Source organism: Rhinopithecus bieti, unplaced genomic scaffold (assembly GCF_001698545.2).
Source record: "Rhinopithecus bieti isolate Rb0 unplaced genomic scaffold, ASM169854v2 scaffold_763, whole genome shotgun sequence".
NCBI classification, from domain to species: Eukaryota; Metazoa; Chordata; class Mammalia; order Primates; family Cercopithecidae; genus Rhinopithecus; species Rhinopithecus bieti.
In genome coordinates, this window is record NW_016803270.1 from 1,589,492 (window position 1) to 1,606,673 (window position 17,182).

At 41.5% G+C, this 17,182-nt stretch overlaps 1 protein-coding gene across 7 annotated transcripts in view; it reads left to right on the forward strand.

The window, feature by feature from the left end:
• Positions 1–17,182, forward strand: part of NRP1 (neuropilin 1) — a 158,020-nt gene that overhangs the window by 51,487 nt on the left and 89,351 nt on the right. For all 7 annotated transcript variants that reach the window (XM_017871626.1, XM_017871667.1, XM_017871637.1 and 4 more), the window contains exon 3: positions 11,830–12,011. In XM_017871626.1, the coding sequence (XP_017727115.1) occupies positions 11,830–12,011 (182 nt within the window). The remainder of the gene's footprint in view (positions 1–11,829; positions 12,012–17,182) is intronic.

Sequence of the window (17,182 nt, forward strand, 5' to 3'; positions counted from 1 at the left end):
AACTTTAATTCCTGTAGCTTTGATTAGCAAACTACCTAGATCCCCACTGGATAATTACTAATTAATCAGGAGGATTTTAAAAACGTCTTTAAATTAGCACATTAGGTCCTATAATATAAAACAGAATTATTGCTTCATTTCTTGTTTCCAAAGAATTAAAAAGAAAATTTGAGGATTATGATTTTGTGATGCAGTAAGCCAGACGTACTGCCTTTCCAGAACTGGAAATTGCACCCTAGTGCCTCTACCATACCAATTAAGGGGGCTGTTTGAGCAAATTCAGCACTGCACACTAATAGCACTAATCCAACTGCACTTCATTAAATCAGTTGGGTACATCAATGGAAACACTTAACGGATTTCATGATTAAAAAAAAAATACCATAGTATATATAAATCGCTTTATTTAACTCCATTACTGACAATGGCTTTGATTGATTGAACTTTGAGAGCAATGCTAGGGCAAAACTGACTGTCATTCCAAATAGTAATTTTCAGAATATCAGGCTATGGTCATATTCTGAGAGTTGGTTATCTTCTAAGTTATCACTGGGAGATAGCAATAGCTAAATTTCCTGGACTACCTAAACTACAGCCTGTTTTGACGTGGTAGCATACCCTGTGGAAAACAAAGCTCTTCTCCATTTGGTTTTCTATGTATTTGTCTCTTTCCTTGTCTCCGTATCCCAACCTCACTTGGAAAGGGACCATCGAACCGTTACAAGCATCGTGACATATATGATTTCATTTATTTCTCCCTGGGTTTCTGCGAGGTAATCATCATTTTGTCCATTTTACAGATGAGCCACTGAGACTCACAGAAGTCAGTTAGTGACCTGTCCAGGGCACAAGTCAGTGGCAGATTGACTGGGATCACAGTCATCCAGTTTTGGCTGACTTCACTGCCAGACGTCAGGCAGGTGTCACCTCCTTTCCTCATTGTCCCCTGTGACACTTTGTGAGGTGTCAAAGATGGTGATCCTTCTTATTGGAGGAGCTGCCTTTTGGATCAAAGGTGCAGGAGTGGCTCCTGATCCTGGGAACAAATAACAGAATCCATTTCTTATGGCCTCAACCTTCTCTGCATGACTGTGATTAAAAAAAAATAAAGGGTCAGTTCACTTTAAAAAAATTACTTTGGAGGCCGGGCGTGGTGGCTCACACCTGTAATCTCAGCACTTTGGGAGGCTGAGATGGGTGAATTGCTTGAAGTCAACAGTTCAAGACCAGCCTGGCCAACATGGTGAAACCCTGTCTCTACTAATAAAATACAAAATTAGCTGGGTGTGGTGGTGCACACCTGTAATCCCAGCTACTTGGGAGGCTGAGGCAGGAGAATCACTTGAATCTGGGAGGCAGAGGTTGCAATAAGTCAAGATTGTGCCACTGCACTCCAGCCTGGGCAAGAAAGTGAGACTTTGTTTCAAAAAAAAAAAAAANCTTTGGAGGCCGGGCGTGGTGGCTCACACCTGTAATCTCAGCACTTTGGGAGGCTGAGATGGGTGAATTGCTTGAAGTCAACAGTTCAAGACCAGCCTGGCCAACATGGTGAAACCCTGTCTCTACTAATAAAATACAAAAATTAGCTGGGTGTGGTGGTGCACACCTGTAATCCCAGCTACTTGGGAGGCTGAGGCAGGAGAATCACTTGAATCTGGGAGGCAGAGGTTGCAATAAGTCAAGATTGTGCCACTGCACTCCAGCCTGGGCAAGAAAGTGAGACTTTGTTTCAAAAAAAAAAAGTTTTTTTTTTTTGAGACAAGGTCTCACTTTATCACCCAGGCTGGAGCTCAGCGGTGCCATCTCTATTCAAGCTCCCAGGTTCAAGTGATTCTCCTGCCTCAGCCCCACAAGTAGCTAGGACTACAGGCGTGTGCCACCACGCCCAGCTAATTTTTGTATTTTTGGTAGAGACGGGGTTTCACCACATGGCTCAGGCTGGTCTCGAACTCCTGAACTCAAGCAGTCCGCCCACCTCAACATCCCAAAGTGCTGGGATTACAGGTGTGAGCCACAGTGCCTGGTGGAGAATATTCTTTACAGGAAAAAAAAATTCAAAGTAAGGATATAAGGACTTAAAGCAATAAGAAGGAAGTAAATATGTACAAAATGTCTCCTTTATCACTTCTTGATGGCTGGACTTGCTATATAAACTCTTCTTGAGACAATCCATGAAAGTAATTTTTTTTTTTTTTTTTCCCTGAAGAACAGTGGAAAGTTGGCAAGGAGTAAAAATTTTCTATGAAATAGGGAGGTGAACAAGTTATAAATGATGTTAATATCTTCCAGATGGCACAGTTTTACATGGGAATTGAGTTTATCGTAATTACAGGCATGTGAGTTTTCTACAAATACTGAACTTTGCAAGTCTGACACTAGAAGATTCCATCACTTCTGGAGCAGAGTTGTTTTAAGGGAGGCATTCCTTCCCTTCCGTTTAGACTGCATCCTTGGGTTTTGTAATCTGAGGTAAATCAGAGAAATATTTTCCCATGCGAAGGGTGATTTTTTTAAAAACAAGTCTTCCTGGACAATAAATCTTAATTATGAAATGAAACTCCTCAGAAACAAGAAATTTAGATTCCAAATATTTTTTCATTAACATTATATATTTTGATCATTGTTTAACACCATATGTCTTTAATGCTTTGATACATTTATTTTTGAGTTAAGCTGTTATCACTTTTCTGTCTCTAGACGTGTGTTGGGCAATCAATCTTGGAGCTTCTGGTTTTGCTTCAATCAGGAGAGTGTGGCTCAATCAATTATCCTGCTTTCCTATTCATTGTGAGCAATGCCTGTAGGCTCAGAGCTCCCAAACCTATAGCCACTATGGTGAGAGACATTGAAACAGCCTCCACCATCGCTTGCTTCCCAGTCCTGCCCTTGGCTTTACCCTGGACCCGACTGCCCTTTGCTGCATCAGGAGATGGAGCAGATGATCCCTCCTGCCTTCAGTACCCATTGCAGCTTTCAATCCCCATGTGTGCTAGCAGAGGCTGGTCTTAGTGGTAGGCAGAATTCCAAGAGGGTCCCCAAGATCTACAGCCTCTCATATCCACATACTTTCTCCCAGTTATTCAATCAACCACGAATCTGGGAGCTTCTGCAAAGGGCTTTTGCAGATTTAATTAAGGTACCAAATCATCAGTCAACCTCAAGAAAGGGAGATTATCCTGGGTGAGATGACTTCATCTGGTGAAGGGACTGAGCATTTCCAGAAGCCTGTGGAAATGTGAGAAGAATGCAATGCTAGGGAGATTATCAACTGCTGGCACTGAAGACGGAGAGGATCTGGGAGCACCCACAGCTGGCAGCCAGAAAGAAGGCAGAGGCTGCAGCCCTGCAGCTGCAAGAACCTGAACTCTGCCACAGTGGTATGAGCTTCCAGGAGGATCCTCAGCTCCAGATGAGATTGCAGCCCAGCCAGCACCTTGATTTCTGCCCCGTGATGTCCTAAGCAGAGAATCCAGCAAGGTCATCCCAGACTTCTGATCTGTAGACCTGTGAGCTAAGAACTGTGTGTTGTTTCAAGTCACTAAATTGGTGATAATTTGTTACTTTGCAATAGGAAACCAACAGTCCACTATCTGCTAGACATTCATTGCCTTGGTTTCTCTCCTTCCAAGTCAGCCTTGACTAACCATCACCCATGACAGCTCTCATATTCTTGTGCACAATCAATTATTATTCCTTTGCATTACTACGGTGAAAGCCATTTTGATCTCTTTTAATGTTTCTTATAAATTTTTTTCTTTGATATTTTATTTTTTCCTCACTTTTGTAATACCTTGTTTCCTGAGACTATAAACTCTTGTACCTGACGTGATTATCTATTTCATCAATTAATCATCAGTTTTCTTAGTGACAATAAAATTATTGATAGTCATTGTTATGACCCCTGAGACATTACAAAATCTTAAAGGTTACATTTTTAATGTGTGAGATTAGCTTTGTGAGCTTTACTGTACTTTGATTATTCGAGAACTGGTCATCTCAGTATGATATATATGGAAACCTTTCCTAAACTGAATCAGAGTAAGATGTTAGGTGGACTATATCGGATTGGAATTTCTTGCAGGAGAATGTCCTTGAAGCCTTTGGACAAACTCAAGGGTAACACTATGTAGGATTTTGAGGAAGACAATGACATAAGACAAGACAAATGTTTCTGAAAACATTTTAATTTTTTCTTTCTGCGAGAGAGGTGAGGACTTGGTGTCCCATTTACAGTCAGTGAAGTTGGTTGCAGGAGAGAGGGTGTAGCTTAACTACATCCAACAGCCACTGATGGATGTCACATTGCTGCTCTGGTCTTAGCACCACGTTCTTCCCAGCTCTGTGGCTTGTGTCCAAGCAGCCCAGGAAATCACCCCTGAAATTTGGAACCCGTACTTATTTTGGAGCTATGCAGACAGCAAAAACCTTGAGTCATCCCATGTAGTAATGGATGGAATCTGAGTTTGGGTGATAAGATTGGTGAAGGAGTTCAGTGGTGGGGAAATGGAAAGGCTACTAAATAATCACTGCCCTACCAAAATGAATGGGATGATTAATAAGTCATAAGTGCTTGCCCCAACAGAAAAAAAAATGTCGGCTTACACCCTGACAGTATCTACAGCGTATTGCTAGATGCAAATATGCATAAACACATCGCAAACTATAGAAGTAGAACTGCTATAGTTTAAAAATTAGATTTGTGGGGTGTATTGAAAGGACCACAAGAAGTAAGAAAAACGGAGTTTTAGGAAGTATCATAAAATGTAAAAATAAGCCCTGGATCAAAGACATATGTCCCGCAATCCTGCTTATAATACACAGAGAGCAAATTGGAAGATAGATACATAGACGAATGAATGAATGAGTGAATAAATACATTAAATATGTGTGAAAAATATATATAGAAAAATGTGTCTTTTTTAAAACAATACTTTATAAACTTAAAACAAACTTCAAGGGAAACTACAATATAATAAAGCAATATTCTTTATTATTCTTCTTTATTTAATATTCTATAGCATGCAATTTTATATTTTATACACATTTAGAATGACTTTCATAGAAATTTGGCATTTGACCACATGCTAGGAACTGGGAGGACAGCAGCCAGGTCATGGCCCAGCCTCTCCGTTTCTCATAGAAAGGTCTAGGGATTCTCTGGCCCTGCTCTGAGGCTCAGGTCCCTTAGCTGCTCTGAAACTGGGCATTGCCACCCAGGCTGGTGGCAGCGCTGGTGGCGGTCAGGCCTTCCCTGGAGCTGCCCGTGATCAGGCCCACAGTGCCGGTGCGAGGAAGGAAACAAAATTAGCGCTACCATGCAGCCCCCTCCAGGAGCCAACCGTGTTTCATCTCAGTCTTGCAGGGTGGGCTTTGTTTCCGCAGTCATGAGGTCCCCGAGCAGGAGGACCAGGACAGCTCTGGCAGGAAGCCCATTCTGTGGGACTCACCAGACACCAAGACTGCTGCCTGTGTCTGTCTCTCTCTGTCACATACACTCACTCATGCACTGATTATATCATAAGCATTTTTTCACTGATTATATCATAAGCATTTTCCTGCATTTAAAACTTTTATTCAGCAATTTTTTTTTTTTTTTAATTTTAGAGACAGGGTCTTGCTCTGTTGCCCAGGCTGGAGTGCAGTGGCACAATCACAGCTCACTGCAGCCTCAAACTCCTGGGCTTAAGTGATTCTCCCACCTCAGCATCCCAAGTAGCTGGGACTACAGGCACGAGCCACCATACCCTGCTAATTAAAAAAAAAAAAATCGTAGAGAAGGGGTTAGGGGTTCTTGCTTTGTGGCCCAAGCTGGCATCCAATTACGGGACATATGCCTTTGATCCATGACTTATTTTGTCTTATCTCTTGCAGTCCTTTCAATAAATCTTTGTGCAAACCAAGATGCTCTAAGCACCCAGAAAAATCAATGAGGTATTAGTTGATGAGACAATTGCCTAGCAACAATAACCAGTGGAAAAATGAATCACCCATAGTTAATGTGGCGAATTCTAAAGTAAGGCCACACCCATCCCCCTCCCCCCAAAATACGAAAGGGAGTAACAAGTACAGATACCAGAATCAAGCTTGCCCCGAAGTAGGAAATATTAAAAGCATAAAAAGTACCTCATTCCTGGGTCTCTTATGCAGCCCTCCCCCAGCTCAGGGCTCTTTCTAGGATACCACCTACTATCTGCCTTCCTGGGATCATTGTAAAGACTAAATTAGATAATACATGTGAGAACATGCTGACATGGAAATTCCCGTGCAATGTCAAGAATTCTTGCCAGCCTTTCAGAAAATAGGAGATCAAATCCAATTCATTTTAACTTTCCAGTCCTAAAAATAAATATCACACAGAGCATCTCATTGATCCAGTGGTAAAATAAATAAATAATAAATAAATAAATATTAAAAAGCCAGTCTTTGATTCACTCCAAGATAGTGTTTTTTTGTTTTTTTTTTTAACCAAAAAATGGAAAATAAGGCAAACAGGTATTGATTTGCTTATTTCTATATAGGTAGTTAGTGCTTTTCAAAATAACTTTTATGTGATTATGAAGGACTACTTGTCCATTGTAAAAATTTTGAAAAATACAGAAGTGAATAAGGAACGTAACATCACTACCCAGAGATAACCACCTAATGGCTTGGCCTAGTTAGTTCCTTCTAGCTTTTTTTCTGCATATGAATAAGAATTGAGAATATACTGTACATAGGGTTTTATATTCTGATTTTTCACTGATTATATCATAAGCATTTTTCCTGTTATTTAAGAAACTTGTTGAGCTTTTTTTTTTTTTTAATTTTAGAAACAGGGTCTTGCTCTGTTGACCAGGCTGGCGTGCAGTGACACAATCACAGCTCATTGCAATCTCAGACTCCTAGACTCAAGTGATCCTCCCACCTCAGCCTCCCAAGCAGGCAGGACTACAGGCACAAGCCACCATATCCTGCCAATTAAAAAAAAAAATTGTAGAGAAGGGGTTGGGGGTTCTTGCTTTGTTGCCCAGGCTGGTCTCAAACTCCTGGCCTCAAGCAATCCTTTTGCCTCGGCCTCCCAAAGCACTGGAATTACAGGTGTGAGCCACCATGCCTGGCCTGAACATGTTTGTTTGTTTGTTTGTTTGTTTGAGACGAAGTCTCACTCTGTTGCCTAGGCTAGAATGCAGTGGTGCCGTCTCGGCTCATTGCAGCCTCTGCCTCCCAGGTTCAAGTGATTCTCCTGCTTCAGCCTCCCGAGTAGCTGGGACTACAGGCGCCCACCACCACGCCTGGCTAATTTTTGTATTTTTAGTAGAGACGGGGTTTCATCATGTTAGCCAGGATAGTCTCCATCTCCTGACCTCGTGATCCACCAGCCTTGGCCTCCCAAAGTGCTGGGATTACAGGCATGAGCTGAACATGCTTTTTAGTGACTGAATAATATTCCATGGTATTTGACATTATTCTGGGTTGTTTCCTTAGGACAGATTTCTAAAAAATGCTTTTGTTAAATAACAGGCGATGACTCTTTTAAGACTTTTCATACATTGTGATTAGAACATTGCAAGCAAGCCAGAACCATTAGGGGATGACTCTCGTGTAAAACCACTCAGAAACACAGATGCAGACTAATTGGTTCCTCCTAGCTCCACTGCTGTATATTTTTATTTCCAAATCCTCTTTCTAATACTCTGGAAGAAAAATCTGTTCTCTTTTGGGGGATACGTAAGTTAATTCTTGGACGGCAGCACAGCGATCGTTTACAGATTGTTCAGTTTTAATGCTTATTAATGCCTCGTGCAAAATAAACCAAAGACCCACAGAAACACATTTTTGCAGGTGAAAATTGTGTTCGCCGACATCATTTCTCACTCCAGCTTATGATGTCAGGCATCGTATTTCTCAATTATTAATGTATGTATGCCAGTGGGGGGAGATCTTCTTGGAAGGAGATTAAAAAGACACCACCACCTCAAATCCCCCTTCCTAATAATGTGAGAATGTCCAGAAGCCTGGGGAGTTGGTACAGTAGCTCACAGTGTCAGACAACACCCTGTGGAGGATTAGCTTCCTTTCCATTAACCATCTCCACCGGAGAGAGTCAGGGGTCATTTGTGCTTCCAAGAGAAAACCTGACTTAGGCAAAGTCACTATTCATCTGTTCAGCACCGCATACCTATAAAGCCTCTGAAACCGCTCTTTAGTGACTGAATACATTTCTCACTTTCCCATCACTTTTCCCCTTACTTGGCCATTTTCCTAAAGCCATAATTCAAACTTTCCCAAAGAAAAAAAATAATCTCTAGGTAATCCTTTTAAGAATTCTTAGAAAGAAATCTTTATTCTTTGAGCACTCTTCTGGGAAACCTAACCTGTGATTACTGTTAGGATTCAAAATGTTTCACCACCCGGATCTACGTAGATAAATTGAGCCTGGGGAAATACGGAGCCAGTAGGCTTTTAGCTTGAGGAGTGTGGATTCTAAAGCCACAGACGCTCATGAAAACAACAACCTGGTGGATTAAACCCCAAAATTGAAACTGTGGCAAAATACCTTTTAATTACAAAAGGGTTTAGGCAGAGATCTATCTTTGAGTTAGTAGGCAGTAAATGTTCACCCACTTCACCACTGTTACTATAGAATGGAAAAGGTTTAAGGTAGAAAACTTAAGAAAAATAATGGGAAGATGCCCAAATGAGGAGGGAGGGGTTGGTTGTCTTCTGAATATTTAAAAAATCCACATCATGTCTACATTCTGGGGGCAGTAAGCGGGGAGGGTGAGGTCTGGAGAGGGACCTTCCCCAGATGGGAGCCCTGTCTGTATGTGAGCAGAAAAACACCTTGCATAGAATGGTGGTGCCCTTTGGACCCATTCATAGCCTCCTTGTAAACTGGAGCTTTCTTTTTCCACAGCAGGGACCCAGACAGACAGAGGGGTCAACTCTCTGACCCCTCCCCTAGTTTTTATGAATTAAATTCCTCGGACCTAATTCCCAGCTCTCATTCAGCGTCTGGAACACGGGGAGTGAATGAGAGCCAAACAGGTGCCTTCATTCTCACCTTTGCCGGGCTGCTGTGCTGTCGTGACTGGGGATCTTGACATCCCGAGCAATGCCGTGTTTGCCACACTGGCAACAGTAACAGAGCAATGTGCAGCCGGCTTCGGGATCAAAATTTGCAAACTCAGGATCCTGGGCCTCAGGCCAATGCAGTCTGGGTGCGTTGCAGTGGTGACACGTTTAGTCTCTAGGGAGGGATGCTGGCACACCAGTTGCATTCCTGGCAGCACGCTTGCCAGTGCGAAACTTAGCGAGCGGAGCTGGTATCAACTCCAGAGGGAGACGCAAGCTGCTTCCTTAACTTCTTTGGCAATACTCCCCTCTGCAACTTGTGCGCAGTACACCCTCCTGAATATTTACAAGAGCTGCTATTTGTGATACTCTTTGGGGCCCTGTTGGATAGTAGTTTGAAGAGAAGTGCTAAAACGATAGCAGCCTTCCAGTTTACAAATGTAACTATAGTATTCCTGAATAATTCAATTTCCTAAAATTGGCACTTAACTGTGCAATGACTTATTTCTTGCTGGGAAGAGATTCTAATCCGGCCCCCACCCCCCACTCACTACCCCACACATACTTTTAAAAATAGCTTTTACTTTTGCCAAGAGGAGCGCCTAGTATTTACTATTGGAGGATATGTGAATTAAAATACTAGCTCCTTTCCCAGTTGCAATCCACCGGCACTATATTAGCTGAGTTCTCTGCTACCTGAGAGGAACGTATCCTCAACAGAAATGCCCTTAGTTTTTCAGAATGCCTCACCCACCTCTCTTATTTGTGCTTGGAAGGCAACATGAGCTAGAATTTGGCCACTTAGTATTCAGACCATGTCAGGATTCAAGTAAAAAGCCTATATTGCAGAGCTGGATGCACCGTCGCCAGGCCAAACACAGTCAACAGTTCGAATCACAGTTAAATTATAAGAAGGCGTGGGGTGCAACATGCAAACCTGCCTTGTCAATGAAGCAGTAGAGATAAAAAGAATTACTCCATAAATGCCAGCTTGTGGGGCTTTAATGAGTACAGAGTTGGTGTCCGTTCCAGCTACATCCCATTGATTATAAAGGCTAGTTAAGATTTTAAACATAATGCTTTCTTCTTCCTCCTCCTCCTCCTTTTCCTCCTTCCCTCCCCTCCTCCTCCTCTTTCTCCTCCTCCTCCTTGTCTTTTGTCTTCTTTGAACATGCAAGGCATTTCCCAAAGTATGGAGAAATGAACAATACCTCTGTGTATTTCCATAATTTTGCAAAGGGACGGTGGTGTTAGCTGGCCAAGTATCTACTACTGGAAGCATCATACGTAGCAGAGGAAATGCAGTTAATACAATAATTCACATATGTTAATGCTTAGTTCCATCAATGTCAGCTTTATTTTCTTCTTGATATACACAAAGCTGGCACACAGTTTTAACTGATGAGGTAATGTCATTTTTAATTTAGAGAGCCTTAAGCTGTCCACTTTAACTAGTGATATCATGGTTGCAGTTGTCTCCTGAGACTTTATGTAAACATAAGTCATGCATCCCCGGCAGTTTGAGAAGAGATTGTTAAAGATGACATTGGGCATCATGAAGATTTCCCCCACTTTGATCTATTTTAAATTGCCAGATACAGTTTATGTTACTGCCATATTTTAGCCATTCCTGAAATTAATATATCCCAGGACTTTTGAACCAAGTTAAGCACAGAAATAAAATAAAGGTTGGAAATGAATGCCTTGTAATGTTTTCATGTCATTTCTAGAAGAAAAATGGAAGATGAATCAGATTCTCTTGCTCCTAGGTGACTTGGTAAATAAAAAGAGAAGAAAGAGCAAGCTACTAAGAAATACATAACGCCAAATAAACAAAAGCCTTCTTATTTTCCTAGGGGACACGAGTGTATTGGTGATGGCTTTGTACATTTTAAAGATAAATAAGATCCAAGTATATCTTATTTCCGTGTTAACTTTTGAGTAATATTTGTGGTCACTTTCCTTACGATTTGTATCCTTAGTGTCATTATTAAGCCTGAATTTTAAATCTCATCACTTTTGTGGTATCAAGTGTTTCTTTCTCAAACAACAAGATTTCTTTAAAGACTCAAACAATGATATTACTTTAAAGATTCAGACTAGCGGGTATAAACACAGTTATTTTCCATTCTTAACTAAACTTTATCTTGGGAGAAATTACGCTCTAGGATCCAAGTGTCATTTGGGGGAAGATAATCTGTGTTTTAACTATTGGATGTGGCTACTGAGAGACTATTTTCAAAGAAGTCTGGAGTTTGGTGGAATGCAGTTAAATAGTAAAGAATCTGTTTATTATTCTGTGGCCATATGTTTAGAGGGTCGCTCACAGAAATCAAAGTATTGTTCATAGAAAGCTCCAGCCAAGGAGACATTTTGAATTCATAAAAGAACTTCACAGTTTGAAAAGAATGCATAGCATTATGTATTGACACCCCACCACCACAGACAAAGGAACACAATTTAATAATAGAGGATTGTGCTCATGAGATTTTCTTTTCTTTTAATTGGTTACTTTAACTGACATTGTCTGCAAGTATAATGGACACCATTATTCTTAATAGTTCTGTGTTGCCAGATGTATACAGACATGATGTAGTCCATTTTAATTATTTCGTTTTGCTAGATTTTTTTTTCCCTCCATTTAATGCAATGATGAATGCAGATAGAACTTTTTTTTCCCTGCACACTATGCTAGATGATGCTGGTGTCTAAGTTATTGAAATTAAAAGGGCATTTCTCACCAACCTAATGTTTTCTTCCATGTTTGTATGTTAGGTATGACTACGTGGAAGTCTTCGATGGAGAAAATGAAAATGGACGTTTATGGGGAAAGTTCTGTGGAAAGATAGCCCCTCCTCCTGTTGTGTCTTCAGGGCAATTTCTTTTTATCAAATTTGTCTCTGACTACGAAACACATGGTGCAGGATTTTCCATACGTTATGAAATTTTCAAGAGAGGTGAGTGAATAGCTTACAGTAGAACAAGGATGACTAAAAGTTCATTTAGGCCGAGTGCGGTGGCTCACGCCTGTAATCCTAGCATTTTGGAAGGCTGAGGCGGGTGGATCATTTGAGCTCAGGAGTTCAAGACCAGCCCGGTCAATATGGCGAAACCCAGTCTCTACTAAAAATACAAAAATTAGCGGGGCATGATGGCGTATGCCAGTAATCCCAGCTACTCGGGAGGCTGAGGCAGGAGAATCACTTGAACCTGGGAGGTGGAGGTTGCAGTGAGCTGAGTGTCTTAAAAAAAACCAAAAATTTATTTAACCTTGTTTGATTTCACAAAAGACAAAGTGAAAAGAAAGACAGGAGTAATGCTTTTATCCTTTTGTAAAATATATATCCTCATTATAAAAATGTTGGGAAGTACTTTAAATAAGGTTAAATTACCCATTGTATGGAGGAAGTGTGCTTAAAATTGAAAAAAAAAAATGTATTTCAGCAAGAAAATTTCACCAGTCTGAAGTGTTGGCCAGTGTTACAAGGCAGCAGTCTCCAACCTTTTTGGCACCAGGGACCAGCTTCATGGAAGAAAATATTTCCACTGACAGGGTTGGGGGATGGTTTCAGGATGATTCAAACACATTACATTGATTGTGCACTTTATTCCCATTATCATTACTTTGCAATATATAATGAAATAATTATACAACTCACTGTAATGTAGAATCAGTGGGAACCCTGAGCTTGTTTATCTGCAACTAGACCGTCCCATCTACAGGTGATAGGAGACAGTGACAGATCCTCAGGCATTAGATTCTCCTATAAGGAGAGCGCAACCTGGATTTCTTGCACACACAGTTCACAAAAGGATTTGCGGTCCTATGAGAATCTAATGCTGCAACTGATCACTGATCACTGATCTGACAGGAGGAGGAGTTCAGGCAGTAGTTCCAGGGATGGGGAGTGGCTGTAAATACAGGCAAAATTTTGCTCGCCTGCCACTTGCCTCCTGCTGTGTGGCCCAGTCCCTAACAAGTCACAAACTGGTACCAGTCTGCGGTCCGAGGGTTGGGGACCTCAGTTATAAGGTATACACTCCATAAGCTTTTTAAAAAGCATTTATTCTTACCTGTCTTCTTCAAAAATAGGTTTGATCTATTCTTGAAGTTTGATTTCCTTCGTTAAAAATGTGTCAGCCAGCCATGGTGGTGCGTGCCTGTAATCAGTTCCAGCTACTTGGGAGGTTGAGGTGGGAGGATTGCCTGAGCACAGGAGTTGGAGGCTGCAGTTGAGGCTTGATTGTGCCACAGCACTCCAGTCTGGGTGACAGAGCAAGAAGAGCCTGTCTCTAAATATAAATTTAAAGATAATTTAAAAGTAATACACAAATTAACAAACATGTAAAGTTATCTGGTTGTCACTGTTTTTAGCAACAGCCTATAAGTTCCTTTCATGTGTGAAATTCAGCCTTCCTATTACTTATATTTTTAAGTTGGCATTAATGTATAGAAAACCAATCCAGGGACGGAGGATCAAGGTTTGAATGTATTGTCTTGGAATACAGAAGAAAAAGCTTGTTTTGATAGAAAAAAATCTGACCACATCAATTTCAAAAGCCTTCGGTCTTCTGGGTTCATGATAACTGAGAAAAATTTAAAGGGGAGTTGTTAGGGGCTCCAGGAAACGTTGCGAAAACTTCTTTACCTTTCGAAGATATTTGGCTCTGACACCATAAAAACAGGGATAGATGGAGAGAACTTTCAGAAATTTAAGCACATAAGTACTTAGAACACCTTTTGTATAGATAATAGTATACATATGACATCAGTATAAACAGATGATGAGTGTACATATTTTTAGTGATGAAAACTGTTTGACTTGTTATAGCAGTCATATTATACGTGTCTGTATATGTACACACACACATCTACACCTGCTTGCTTACCTGTATGTGGCACTATCAAAGACAAACGTGTCAGAAAAGGGGCTAGGAATGGCCTTTTATTTTCAGTTTTCTTAGAGATCTGAAGACAGTTGAAGGAGAAAAGAGAGGTCTGTCACTAACTCATGAAGAATTCTTTGTGTTCCTTCCAAAGGAACTCAGCTCCCTGTGTATCTGTGAGTCTCAGATGTACCAAAGCTTCCTGTCCTGCTCTCCAAGCCCATTCTTCAGACTTGAAGTCTTCTTTTGTTCTTTCTCTTCTTGACTTCCCACATCCAATATGGCATCCACTGCTTTTTAATTTTTATCCAAAGGTCTCAAAGACTCTCAGCTTCTTTTCCATGTCACTGCCATTAACCAAATAGGCCCCAGTTTTGGCCCTCCCATATGACTGTATCCTGCTCACAGCTTCTCAAACAGGCAGGAAGCCACTGTCCTCAAAACGTCCACAGAGGGTCTCTGTCACCCCACTGGGCAAGATTGAGGTCCTGCTCAAAACTTAGCATCAACTGCATAAAAATCATTAATATAATCATTGATGAAAACATACACACACACACACACACACACACGTAAAAGCGCAGGTCATGAATGCTTTTTCCTCAAAAGCTGTTTAATGATATTGTAGAATTCATGGATCATTGTTCTTTTGAAAATATAGCACTTCTTTCAGGATGCAGCAATTTCAAGTTTCCTGAAAACACATGAATTACACTAATCATAGTTTAATGCAACCAGAATGGCCTTGAGGTTTCCGGTGTGAGATCACAGTTCTAAGACATTTAGGCCATTCCAGAGTCCCTGGGTTGCATTGCTCCAGGATCATCTTTGCCTGGCCGTCAACAAGGCCAGCCCTGCTTCTTCCTGCCCTCTTGGAGCCATGTTGGACTGCCCTAATTCTCCTCCTAAGAGCCCCTCTTTTCCTTCTACATGTCTCTTCCCAGATGCTGAAACCTTAGGCCACCAGCCCTACCTTTATTTCCAGTCGCCTAAAGAGATTTCTCTAGGAAACCCAAGCCTCCCCACTGATCTCTGTTCCCATCCTTCCCTTGGTCTTCAGGCCCAGATGCTGGAAGAAGCTGCTGCTGTTTCCTATGGGTCTCAGTGCAAGGGGCCCGGGGGTGGGGGGTGCCATCTACTGAGAGCAGACTTGGTCACTTGATATATGTTACATGAGTGAGAGTTTGTGCATTTAATAATAATTCCAAAGAGAGTCTCTTGACTGTTATCATTCTCCATCCTTATTGTCCTTGGCAACTAAATGGTGGCATTCCTTATAGCTATACAAGTTACTCCTGTTCTTACAAGTAAAGAGGAAAGCTCATGTTCACTAACTCCAAATGCCTGTAAGAGTGCCACTCACTCCTAGGTACCCAGGGCTGCTGGCCTCACTCCTGCTCATCTCCTGTGTTGTATATTCATCTCCTGTGTTCTCAAACTGCTGTAAAGAAATACCTGAGACTGGGTCATTTATAAAGAAAAGAGGTTTGATTGGCTCACAGTTCTGCAGACTGTACAGGAAGCATGATGTTCACACCTGCTGAACTTCTGGGGAGGTCTCAGGAAACTGACAATCATGGCAGAAGGCGAAGGGGAAGCACATGTCACAGTGGCCAGAGCAGGAGCAAGAGAGAGAGGGAGGGGAGGTGCTACACGTTTTTTTGTTTTTTGTCTTTTGTTTTTTGAGACGGAGTCTCGCTCTGCCACCCAGGCTGGAGTGCAGTGGCCTGATCTCAGCTCATTGCAAGCTCCGCCTCCTGGGTTCACACCATTCTCCTGCCTCAGCCTCCCTAGTAGCTGGGACTACAGGTGCCCACCACCACACCTGGCTAATTTTTTGTATTTTTAGTAGAGATGGGCTTTCACCGTGTTAGCCAGCATGGTACACGTTTTTAAACAACCAGATCTCATGAGAACTCGCTTACTATTGCAAGGACAAGGCCAGGAGGGAATGGTGCTAAACTATTCATAAGAAATCCACCCCCATGATTCAATCACCTCCCACCAGACCCCACCTCCAACATTGGGGATTATAATTTGACATGAGATTTGGTGGGGACACAGATCCAAACACTATCATGTGTATTCACCATGGACTTTCTTACCCCCTTTTCTGCCATTGTCCTTTTGGGAGAAAGTGTTTCTTCAACTATGGTGAACTGAAACAACAGTGAATAAGGAAAATATGAAAACGAATTTTGGTGTATAGTGGAGAAAATAGGAAGTTACAGAATCTTTAAATTAGAAGAGATTTTATTTTGCAAATTCTAAAGTCCAACTCCTGTTTGTCATGCACAGAATTTGAGAACCAGAAAGGTTGAGAGGCCACCCAAGTTTACCCAGCCAGTGAGTGAATCTCAGGATTGGAATTCAGGTCTCCTGGGGCTCCATCCAGTTCTCCTCCATCACCCCATGGAATATCCCCATGTTTTGTCAAAATACACAAGAAAACCTGGGATCACTTCCATAGCATGACAAGGGCAAAGTGAAAGCACCGAAATTCACTTGCTTTTGAAAGTATGACCTTAATTCCTGTCATTTTTTTCTCAATAAATCTTAATCTGAACTGAAACATTTTATCTTTTTAAGAAGGAGAAAACATTGGTATCTGCATGAAACTTTGCTGTTTACTTTGGCTTACAAGAATGTAGCCAAAGTGTTTTTTTCCCCAGGGAGGAGTTTGGAGGTCTCCAGCATAACCGTTTCTACACCGTGGATATAAAATCCTAAAGGGTCCCCAATAGCATATATGTACATACGTATTTTTTATTTGTGGATGAATGACTCAAATTAGCATAGTCGCTGTCATCTCAGAAGCCACCAGAGTAATTTAGAAACTAAGATTATAAACCATACAGCACATGTCGTAATCTCTACCTGGAACTGACCTGGCAAATTGCCACATGTTACTAACTTTTGAACCAGAATCAAATAGATAAGCATTTGCAGCGCTCACGGTGAAGGGTGAGCCGTGTCCAAGAAGGTTTGAGAGGTATATCAAATAAGTCAGACCTCTGCAGACCAGGTTTACTGTGCCCATCTAAGAATTCTTCTGCATCTGCAATGCCATGGATCCATGGATAGTTGATATGTGCATGAGGAGGAAAGGATTGATTTGTTTTCTCAACAGGCTGCCAAATGCACTCCGCTGGTATTCAGCCTCCTGACCCGAATCACTAAAACTAGAGACCTACTAGTTAACTTTAATCTCTATTGATGTCTAATGAGTCGCCTCTAGTTG